Source organism: Crocodylus porosus, unplaced genomic scaffold, assembly GCF_001723895.1.
Source record: "Crocodylus porosus isolate Cpor-Errol unplaced genomic scaffold, CroPor_comp1, whole genome shotgun sequence".
Lineage (NCBI taxonomy): Eukaryota > Metazoa > Chordata > Crocodylia > Crocodylidae > Crocodylus > Crocodylus porosus.
Genome location: NW_017728886.1, coordinates 171,795,360 through 171,807,450, shown reverse-complemented (window position 1 = coordinate 171,807,450; position 12,091 = coordinate 171,795,360). Strand labels below are relative to the sequence as shown.

Below are 12,091 nucleotides of genomic sequence, written 5' to 3'. Positions count from 1 at the left end.
TAACAAGGTTTTACTCTGTGTGTGTGTGTGTGTGTGTGTGTGTGTGTGTGTGTGTGTGTGTACACCCTGATATGTGTACATATGTACGAATTACCTTGGTGAGCTGAAGATGCAGAAGAATAAGGCTAATACTTTGCATGTGAACTTTTGTAGCACCAGTAAAATATTTGCATTAAACAATCCACTAGGTTCACTTCATAACCTGGTTATTTTAGTTTTTGGGACGTAAAGGCAACACATGTTTTAAAAAGAAAAAATAGGTGCTTTGGAATAACAAGTCAAACACTTATGATCATAAGACTGCTTTATAGATAAGTTTGTGCTAAGGCAAAGAAACAACGGGTCATTATGCAAATCCCAGAAAAATAAAAAATGAATAGACAGCCAGTTGACTCTTCTGTGCATGTGAAATTCACTCACGAGTAAAGCTTTCCAGATTGGCTCTTTATTCTCAGACAACATAATATGCCAGTCTGCTTTTCTTCAATAGTTTTACTTTGCAGTTCAGCCCTCATTGCCAGTTTACATTGTAATGCAGTTTAATGCAAAAGCTTCTTGAAGCAGAAAACATTTAGACCTGGCATCTCAGTCAGGGTTTTGGAAGCTAATGTTAATTTAATCCAGTGAATAAGTAGTATAGCTACACATACAGAATGCATTCTGCTTGTGCATGCTATAAAAGGGATTTTGTGATTGTTAAGTTGCCACTGGGAATGCTGCTTGTGTTTTTATTATCTCTACCTTTACTTTGTCAGGTTTTGGGGTTGGGTTTTTTTTTTTTTTTTGGCTTAGTTTTTCCTGTCTCTTGATATTGCTACTCATTTCCTTACCTTTTGAGGGCTTGTAATTTTTTGTGAAGCAATAAACTAATTGCAGTGCTAATAGATGTGTCCAAGGGCAGCTGTTATGTCAAGGGTTTGCCAAAGCTGATTAGCTACATCCTTGCTGTCCCTGAAATGCTAACAGTTTTGGTCAATCTAGAAAAATTATATTCTTCAGTGTGAGGCCATTAGACCTGTAGAGTCATTCAAAGTCAATATAAATGTTTGTGTTTGTTTTGTTTTGTTTTAAACAAAAAGGGGGGGTTGTTTTTTATATATATAGTGACATTACTAAATATATTTTAACCAATTTTTTCCAATCCCATTTCAATACCAGCCCTGAATTGTGATTTCTGAAGATGAAACAAATACTTGGTACTAACATAGTAGCATGCATTTAAGGTGCTCAAAGAATTTTCCTAGTCTTAATTAACTAAGGTAGGTTATCAGCAGGATAGCTATAGGGAGTCAGATAAGCTGGGCTCTGTTCCTAAGTTTATCAACTTTCTGCGTAGCTTTGAATAAATCACTTGTAACGTCTCATGACTCTGAAGAGAGTCATGAGACACCTTACCTGACAATGCAGTGTCATGCAGAGATATCCAAGCTAATGTGCTTACAGACACTGTGGGGATCAGAAAAAATATAGTCATGTTACTGGAAGCAAATTCATCTGCTGAGAAGCAAAATGTATTAGCCCAGGTGGATTGCCACACTAACATGTCTATACAAATACCAGTAATCAAACCAGCATATACAGCTTGCTCAGTTCTCTCTCCACGGGGCTGATTAGGCCAAGGTCACACTTAAATTAATTAGCACTGTTTCCAGCAGATCAGATTCTGATTCCTAATCCAGTGTTCTATCATGTAGACTATGTTCCATCTTTCATTAATGCTGAAGTATAAATACACAATACTAATTATGATACTGGTCTTTGACTGAGCATAAGACTTTAGCTTATCCAGGCAATTTGTAAACATTAGGCTTTCTATGAGTTTTTCCCTTTGAAACCACTAACATTATTATTCAAATTAATAAGAATGGCTTTTATTCCTTAGTTAACAATTCAATTATTAAATAGCACTGAACATTTATGAATTACCATAAATGTGCATGATGTTCTACAAAGTAGAGAATAAAATGTCTGTCCTGCCTGATCATTTTACAATTGAATGGCAAGAAGTCACAGCACCATCTAAGCTATATAAAGTATGGTTCCATTAAAGAAGGGGCTCTGAGAATCCATAGGGAACAAGAATTTATGGAAGAGGGGGCACATCTACATGAGATGTTTACTGTGGAGTTGCCTATTTGGCTCCACAGTAAACATCTTGGCATCTACTTCTTTATAGCAGCTGACATGACTGGCTGGGGCAGGAGGGTGCTTCAGTGCAGGGGTACGTTCTTTCATGCCCCAGTCAGTCCTTCTGCAGCACACTGAGCTGAGCAGGAGTAGCCCTGGGCTCAGAGGCTAACTCCCAGGGCCCCCCACCAGCTGGGACTGCTCCAATCCAGCTCAGTGTGCAGGCACACATTTCAAATGGCATATGCAGGAGTAATAAACCCCAGTGCAATAAGTGCCAGAGTTTGTTGCTGTGCTTTAATTGCACATGTAGATGTGCCCAGAAAGACTTTAAAAAATTAAAATGTTAGAAAAGAAGTGGGAGACTATTCCAAATATAAATGACAGCACAAAAGAAGAGCAATTTGGTATGTCTGGAATCTATTGAAAATGGGCATTTGACTGATTAAGGATTAACTAATTATGTTCTGTTGTGGTGAATGTTCTTTATGGCTTTATGGGAAGGTGGCAGGAGGGCAGCTGGGTATGCTGGCGGCTAGAGAAGGTGGTAGGGATGGTGCTTAGGGCATAGTAAAGAATAGTAAAGGCTTCTTTATGATTCATTCCATCCAGGAAGAGCACACACAAGCTGCAGAGGCTTCCTAAGCCTGATGAAGGGTTTTTATACCCGAAAGCTTGCTAAAAAATATTTTTTCCATCTATTTAAGTTGGTCTAATAAAAAATATTAGATTCACCCAAAGAACCTTATCTGCCTACTCCTAAAAGTACTCACATGAATTCCCCATACTTATGCAAACACTGAAGACAGTACAGGATCAAATCATATATAGAAGGAACCTTCAAGCATCTGGCCCAGATTGTTAAACATATGAAGTGTTGCAACACCCCAGGTATAGGTGGTCTTCTGCCTAGTGGAATTGTTAGCCTCAAATTTGGTGCCAAGTTTTCCTAAAAGAAGCCCACTAGACACCAAAGTAGATGCCTAGGCACAAGTGAAACACAGAGAGAAAGGGCAGGGCTTTGGCATCTAATCTAGTGTGTCTGGTGAGTACCTACTTCTTGTCAGGCACTTCTCTCTCCTAGGGTTTCTCCCATGAACCCAATCCTGGAGTTAGACATCTAAGCAAGGTCAGTTGCTTAGGTATCTATGCCTGGTTTCCTGTCCATGAAAACCAAAGAAAGGGAGAAGGCACCTCAAAATAGTGAATGGTCTAGTGGGTAGGATACTAACATGAGGTATGGACCTGGAAACCTTTGTTCAATATCCTGGATCTGCCCGATTACAGCAGGGATTATAATCCACATGTCCCACATCCTGTGCTGGTGCCCTGATCACCAATGTGAAGTGGGACACGCATGATCCTTCTGTTATGTGCCCCCACCACCACCTAGCAGTAACCAGCACCTGGCCTTTTTGCTATGGGGTCTGACAGATGCTGGCCATGCCTACAGGTCTGTGTCCTGCAAATGAAGCTTTTTTCCCACCTGTAGGCATTTCTCACCAACTCATTGGTTGTGAGACTGTGCCAATGCTGAGATGGCTTTGTTTATAGTAAATGGCAGAAAATTAGGTGTCCACATGCTTTAGATGGCAGCTAAACAGTGGTTACATGTAAAAGAGGTGCCTAAATGTTGAATGTAGGTGTATAAGTGGCTTTGAAGAACTGGACCTCTCTACACAAACCAGGGAGTAAAACAATGAATCCGTAAAAGAAAAGGAACTGTAATCATAGTGAAAATATGAGTTTGTTCTTTTTTCTTCTTTGTTTGAAAAAGAATGTTCCTCTGTTAGTGGGGCACAAATATAGATAGGTAAAGAGCATGAACAATATTGTATTAGTCAAGACATGCCCGTTCACAGGTATGAAGAGTACCTCAAAGGTGTTTGGAGGACAATAATCAAAGCATTACATTAGAGAGAAAAGAGAGATTGGAAACCCTACTTCCTAACTAATTCAGAGACAACCTTTCGCTCAGTTGTTTTTGAAGTTTAGTAAATTGATTTATGGCAAACCTTTATAATACACTGTTCTCTGCCTTCCATCCAGGTCACAGTCTCGGTTCAACAAAGGTGTCTCGTGCACAGACGTTTCCCAGCTACGCCTCAGAGCAGAGCGAGGAGCACCAGCAGTCCCTGTCGCTGTCTAGCAGCTATGGATTCAGCTACAGCTCAGGCCTCATGCAGTGACATACAGAGAGCAGCTGATCAGAGAGACAGTCTAGCCTGGAACCTGCCAGTAGGGTCAGGAAGTCACTTGCGTCCTCAGCAAAAGACAAAATATAGTGAAAACTGAGGCCTATCAGCTCCGCTTGGGTTACAATGAAGATTAAAAGCTGGAGTACAGCTTCCCGGAAGGAGAGGCTAAGTCTTTTATTTATTTTCTTCTATTTTCTTTCGTCCACATATAAAAAGAAATAGAACTCCAGTTGTAAGCAAGTAATTGAAACAAATGAAATCCTGTTGGTGCGAAGGTTTCTGCATGACAGGACATGCCCATCCTAGGGTTGGAACATGATGACACAATATGAGGTTCTTGCCATCCATCTCCATTGTCAAGTTTGCCTATCTCCACACTTGATGACAGTATCCACTTTTATACCCTGGTGGCCACTTACTGATTCCAGTCGGTACTGTAGACATGTTACCAGTTAAAGAGCATATAGATACTGCATATGTTATCCTTAGAAATAGCAAAGTTGTAATTCTAAAAAGGAATGAACACCTTTTTAATCAGGCTCCCATAGCTACCATGGCTAGACAGATATATATTGTGGGGTGGCAGGTTAACATTTTCTAATACATTGGAAAATAGAATTCGTTGCATTAAAAGTAAGATCGTTACCTAGTGCGTATCTAACCATAAGTTTCTAGGGGCAAATTGTGTGCACACAACTATCATGAATACCACTGAAAACTGTGCGCACACAAAGAGAAGGATCTGGCCCTGCAGAGTTGCCTGTTCTGAAAAATATTTAAATAGCAAAGTCTGCTGTTTGACAAATTGAAAAGAGGAGAAGCTGTTCTTCAGACATACAAATCTGGGCTGAGTTCTTCAGTGTCAATCTTATATTCTCATTATAGACCAGGATTCTCAATTGTGCTATCGCTGAGTTCCATCCTTGTCCTTCTGGTTAAAGTTACTTGGTTTTCTCAATTTATTTCCCAGAGAGTTTTGAGATGCAAACTGCATTCTGTATGTGGTCATGGATCAATTATCCATTTCACTTGAAAAGACTTGGAGCAATTCTAAATTAGAACTTTCTTTCTTTGAGGTACATTTAACAAAAAACAAACAACCCCCTACCCAAAAGAAACCCAAAACAATAAACCATGCAAATTGCAGTTTGGAGTTTGGGATTAGTAAGGGAGACCTTTGAAAGCACCCCCTTAGGTGTGAGGAATGAGTTTCAGTTGTTCTGAAGAGTTCAATGTTCATAACGGTTATCAATTATATATGTACAGTATGTGATGCTTTGAAATTTTTAAAACTGGGGAGGGAAAGATCTGCTCACTGTATTTTTTGTGAGGAGACCTTTTATTCCATTCCTGGTGTAGAACAGATTGCCATAATTACCCAAGGAATTTCCATCATTATTTGTTTGTTAGGATTGGTAGAGGACATGTAACAAGGAGAACCATAGATTTTTCCAAGTACACAGTTTTTGCTCTTGTAACTTGAAAAGGGTCATTTTTTATAAAAAGGTACAAAAAAAAATGTCTGCTTTTGATTAAACCCTTATTGATATGGTATGCTCAGCTTCTCTCCAAACACTTTACAGGCTAACAGATTGTATGTAGTCTTACATACCTCAGTGAACAGCTGCTGAATGAAAAAGGTTTGTGATCTGTTTGAATGAATCAGTGGCAGCCTGCAACAATTGAGTTTATTTTTGCCTTTCTTTTCCTTTATTTTGCTCTGTCTCCACTACTACCACCACATTTACAAATAGAACAGCTCTGTCTGTATAACATTTGGATGGGCTAACACCACAGTGAAAAATTACCACCCCACAGTCAACAAACTGCACCCATAGTGCACTCTAAGATGTGCCCATCAATACAAATTCATCTGCACTTCCCTTTTTGAAAAGGCAATCATGTTGACATTTTGTTTCTGGGAGAATGTTTGCATTTGCAAAGAATACATGTAAAATTCAGTACAAAGGGTCGGATTTTCAGCATGCCAAATTTGTATCCTTTGAGGTTCTGGCTCAATATTTTTTCTTCTCTAAAACTGCAAATGCTGCAACTTTCCCACAAAATATGTATATTATGCACTTTTTTCCTCTAAGTGTCTTGGTGTGATTTTTGTTTTACATTTTGTCACCTCAAATATCACATTCATATGGTTTGCTTAGTGATGCAAAAACTTCTCTCTTAATATTTATGGTCCAAAGTATAAGAATATGGCAAGATAAAAAACAAATACCAGGACATTAGAAGTTCTTTCTGGCCACATGTGCATATAATCCCAAATCCTGTCTCTGATGGTGGCCATTGCTTGTACTTAAGATGAGAAGATAAAACTCAACAATGCACTCTATTGCAGGGAGGTAGTATCTGCTTTCTAACCCAGCTGGTGGCCACCTCTTCTAGTAATGCATGAGAAAAGCCTGTGTACTTTTAGCCTACACATCTGCATCATTCTGGGCTTGTAAATACCCAGATGTTATTCATAATAAAAGGATTAGCCACCTACAGTAATTCCATTAATTTGCCTTCGCAATGGTATACAGCAATAATTTTCAAACAAAGCATATTTAAGTACTTGTAGCAATTTTTTGCAGCCACAGGTATGCAATTAATTCCATGATAAAGGCTGGGAACTAGATACCAAAATCTATCGAGAATCGTTTTGACAAAAACAAATATGTAAAGAAGTTAAAGACAGAAGCAGCAGCACTTACAGTACCCTCATCAGTTGGAAATTGGACCCCTGAGAACCAGAGGTATTCGGTGGCAGGTGAGTAAATGAAGTGAGTTCATTATTTGTGCCACTTCAGAACAACAGATGATAACCACTTTCAAGGGCTTTCTATGTTATCCTCAGAAATGATCCTCAAAAAATGTACTTCCTAGGAGAACTGGAACTGGCAGGTAATAGTTGAAGGTCTTACGAGAAACACTGCCTTGAAGGAATTGCTTTAACATATACCTGTTCTATAAGATGAGTGAATTCCTGCTGAGACACCTTTCGACAGCTCCTAGTGGTTTTGCCAGAAGGAAGACATCCTTTTGGCTCACTTACATGGTTGAGCTGCTGCCTAGAGACTACAAGGCTCCGTAAGGGACCTGGGGATCACACAGATCCCTGTTCAAGTCTCGGCTTTGTTCATGTGCAAGATGCACAAATAGGATGTCCCCTCCTAAACCAAGATAAAAAGCACTCTAATTTCAGCTACATGGCTGTAGAGAGCAGGAGGGCAACATGTCTTCAGTGGTACCCAGATACAACCAAGAAATGTAAAAGGTTACCAGTTTTAAAGCTGTTGTTTTTATCTTGTTCTGGTAACATGAATACATTAACTGTAATTTTAAACTTTGAGGATACCTGGGTGTCTATTTGTCCCTGTAAACAAGTGGTGCACTGCATAGTTATGCCTTGTTACCAGAACATCTCAAATACTTACGTGCTAAATTGCCACATACTGATGTTTCTAAGCTATAGAATTCACTTAGGGCAGGAAAGGAGAAGCAGGATGGAGACGAGTGTGATTTTAAGGTAGCAGAAGCTCCTTAGAGTACACAGTGCACTCCTTGTTTTGAAACACCTACATTTTGGTCATTATCTGTCACTTTAAATTGACTTTGAGTGCATCCTGTCCTTACGACAGAGCTTTTTGCCTGTCCACTTTCAAAAAGATAAACATCTTACAATCTGAAACACAAAGTATTATTTGTAGAATAAGTCCTTTGAGCTCTGTCTTGGACTTCTCAATTCTGTTCCCAGTTCCACACCTGCACCCTATCCTAAGAAAATTTTGAGAGCAAGTGAAAAAAAAGACAAACTTACCAAGAAAAAAAGATTTACAAATATGTTGGTAAAATAAATGTAGGAATTAAATCATACCCAACTAGCCAGGAAAGCTGTTCTGTTTCATTCTAGCAAAGAGCTAATAGAGTTTGTAGCAAAAGTTTGCAATTGATAGCATTAAAATAAGCGGGAATTGCATAGTAAATAAAAAGCACACTGGTTTAATTGTTTTTCTTCAGCCCAGCCTGTTTTTACATCATGCAGGTTCTGGGCCTCAACATCTGAAAAAAAGGAAGTATTAAAGTGGTTTCTGCAGCAATAATTTATATACTTCAGCCTGCAAACATCCTGTTTGGTTACTCATTTGGTGAGCTGTAGGCAGCCTCTGAGAACCCCTGTCTTTAAATCATGGGTAGTACCCCACAGACATCCATCCTAGCTTGGAGTAAACACCTGTGTATGCTGGCAAGAGTTGGAATTCAGGTTTATTCCTTTATCAGCCTTGACTTTATCAGCACTTCAACAGGTGTTACTTAGCACCAAAAATGCTAGTGATTTCTGAGACGTCTATGCAGTAAGAACTGACTGAGATCTCAGCACAGACTGTGGTTACCAGCATTCTGGGCTGGATTTTAACGAGTAACTAAAACCCGAAGGCTTGGTTTCCTATGACAAGATCTCAGACTTTTGAAGCACTACACTTTCTAAGATGAAATCCAGCATTATTAATATGCAACTATTCCTTCTAGTGAAGAAACCTCTCTCTCTCTCTACTCATCTCCTCCTAGTTTTTACAGTTTTGAAGCTTTTAGTCATTTTATAGCTTCATGCATACAAAAATACCCTTTCTACAAAGTTGAGAAATGAAAATCAGGGCATAGGAAGCAGGAAACCCTTACTTGACTATGTGAAGGGTTAGCTCCCACAGAACTGAAATGACTTTTCTTTAACAGAGCAGTGGCACTTGTTTTCCTTTTTTTCCATAAGAATTTACTGGTCAACATACAAACACTAGGTTCCCATGACCCTTCCTGCCACCCATCCCCAGTACAAAATAAGCTTATATTTTGCTAGTAAAATGTAGCTGTATTGCACATTATTGTAGTGACACACCTGTAGCATTTGAACTATGAGATTGAGTTTTGATGCAACATATAAGTTTCATGGATGCAAATTCTTCACCTCCTGAAAACAATAGCTTATTCTTTTTGTACTATATACAAGTATTTACCTTCTGATTGATTTTCTAAAAAAGTTGTATGATATTTGAACCACAAACACCTATCAGAATAAATTGAATGTTAAGAGTCACAAAGATATGAGAACCGGAGCTGATTATCTGACAGCTACTGAAGTAACATTAATCAGGTTTCCTCTGTAAGCCCAGCCACTCAAAAACAAAGAAGTCAAGGAAGAAACGGGAACAATAAATAAGTCCACTTATTTAGGCATCTAAATATCAGGTTAGAAGTCTGGGTTTGATTTACTAGGGTGAAATCAAAGTTCTGTTGAAGTTAATGGGGTTTTTGCCATAAAATACACTATTCATTTTTCTTCTACAATTTATTCCTATATTTGATAAACTAAGTTTGTCTCTCAGTTGTGCCTTACAGCCTACTTGAGCTTAAAACTGAGGCATAACTGAGAAGGGATTTTGTCCTATTTCTTTCTTTTCTCATTGTTTGCTGAGTATGTAAAACTGCTCCTGAGAAAGGAGTTAAGCCCTTTCTGAATTTCACATTTCACACTGAACAGTATTGAGAAAGGTTAAATTTTGGCCATATTCTTTTTATCCTGGTGTGTGGGAAGTGTCAGGAGAACGACTGAATCCATTAGCATCATTCTGTGCTTGTTACAATCATAGCATTGTCAAGAAAATGGATATATTTTTCAGTGTTTTTTTCCTGTAACCTTTTTTGTGATCAAAGTTATACCCCATTTTTAATATACAATAAATTCTTGTTCTTGGCATATATTTCATTGTCTTGTAACAGACTGTTATAGGCACAGAAAATAGCACAAAATTAATCCAGTCTCTTGAGAATTTTACACCAATAATGAGAACAAAGATAGCACTTAAACATCTATTCTCATCACTGCTCTTTCATGAAGAAGAGAACACAGTACAAAATAATGCTTTCTTTGTGTCAATATTAATACTGTAATCTTTTAAAGCTCTTCAGTTGACAGGAGGTGTTTCAATTCTAGAGGTGCTTTTATAAAAGTTGCCTTGCATCTTCATACCATTCTAAGAAAAATAGGCAATGTAGAAAAATAGTATAATGGCATTATGCTAACCATTATACTATATATATATACTCATGCTTAACAACTTATTGGCACTGTATCTTGCATCAAAAAGAGCACAAGAGCAAACAGTGGCATTTTCAGGAGAAAGCAGTAGGGTTCTCAGAGGCAACAGAAAGGCTAAGAAGTATCACAGCTTAGGAGATGTGAAACACATATAGTACTGTGCCCTGCAACATACTTCATTATAATGTATAGCTTACACTATTGGGAGTGCATTAGTGGGAGGTACGAGCAGCACCTTATGCTCATCTCTGATCACAAGATAAAACTCAAGTAGAAGCATTTATAGCATAGACAGGGTCAACTGAGTGTCCAAATTAGCCTTTTCAGAATACGACAGTAGCAATCTAGTTAAGGTTCATTGATTAATCCAGATGCAAATATATATATCTCTACACATATCTATAGATATATATATTTGCTGTATAAGTTATGGAATTCACTGCAGTAGTATATTATTGAAGCAAACAATTTGAAGCATTTCAGAAAGGATTAAACACTAAGATAAATAAAAATGGTGTCTTCGGTTATTATAGATAAAAATGCATACAATGTGTTCAGTCCTCATGTTTCAGGCCATGTCACTCATAAATGAATTCTAGTGAAAATATGCCTTCCACATTACAATTATGGGGTTTTATATCTTCCAGAGGAAGCAGTAGAACCCCTAAAAAGTCTATCTTCTTGCCAACCTTCTTTATGAGAAAGTGTGGTGTTGACAGAATATATTTAAACAGAATTAAAATATATGCTAATCTACTTAAGAATATGAGAAAAAAATGCTGCAAAATGTACATATGTTTGTAGGTTAGCATGCCTAATAACCTACTGATCCCTTAAATCATGATTATTTAATATTGTAAATTACTTAAAGTTTGCCAGAGAAATTGCTGTAACAGTCTAAATAAATAATATATATCAACAACATTTTTTTAAATGCTCTAAAACACATTGAAACTGGCTATTTTGTCGTAAAAGGTGAAAATATGCTCTTTATTAAACATTGACATGTATTGGGTGCTTCCATTATCTCTTTCACCCTTGCACTTTGTTGACTGGTAAAATGGCTGTGCTTAAAAATTTGCCAGTTGCCTTAGAAATACCAAGGTAAATGTATGAAGCTATCTAATATTCCAGCAATTTCTTATATTATGTATAGGGAAGTATAGGGCAATGCCATAGCAAAGTAATCTTTTTAACTAAAGGTGAACTGGTAGATTTTTGTAGGTACCAACCTACCAAAGCAGATACAGTATGAATGTTTGTAGTAGACACATTTTGCTAGCAGAATGTAATGTTATAATGGTGAATTTAATGGTAGAAGTCAGTTCAGTTTTATGAGTCCTGGGGATAGTTGCGAAATTTTCAAAATATTCCATGTAATATTTTGGTTGGGATCTTCATCGATACAAAATTATCACATACAGCTATTTGTTTCAAAATGTGTTGTATTGGTTTTCACTTTGCCCAAGGTCCAGGATTGAGGAGCTACCTGAGTTGTTTGAATTATAGCTGAGCTTTGATTAAGACATCAAGACAGTCCCATTTTCTAAGTTATTTTGGTCCCTGGGCAGGAAATACTTTAGAACAATCCTCTCTAGGAGCAATGGGGAACGAATATAGCATACATAGACTCTGGCACCACTTAGATACCTAAACGGTGAACGCGGCCCTGTAT

The 12,091-nt window shown here is 37.9% G+C and overlaps 1 protein-coding gene and 1 long non-coding RNA gene across 2 annotated transcripts in view; one reads left to right on the top strand and one right to left on the bottom strand.

The window, feature by feature from the left end:
- LOC109316869 overlaps positions 1-3,663 on the bottom strand; it is a 17,602-nt gene extending 13,939 nt beyond the window's left edge. The window contains exons 1-2 of the long non-coding RNA XR_002102938.1: positions 3,651-3,663; positions 64-66 (exon numbers count right to left, since the gene is read on the bottom strand). This is a non-coding gene — a long non-coding RNA (uncharacterized LOC109316869). The remainder of the gene's footprint in view (positions 1-63; positions 67-3,650) is intronic.
- DOK6 (docking protein 6) overlaps positions 1-11,340 on the top strand; it is a 473,746-nt gene extending 462,406 nt beyond the window's left edge. The window contains exon 8 of the mRNA XM_019545244.1: positions 4,177-11,340. Within this exon, the coding sequence (XP_019400789.1) occupies positions 4,177-4,316 (140 nt within the window). The 3' untranslated portion in view covers positions 4,317-11,340. The remainder of the gene's footprint in view (positions 1-4,176) is intronic.
- The last annotated feature ends 751 nt before the right edge of the window (positions 11,341-12,091 follow it).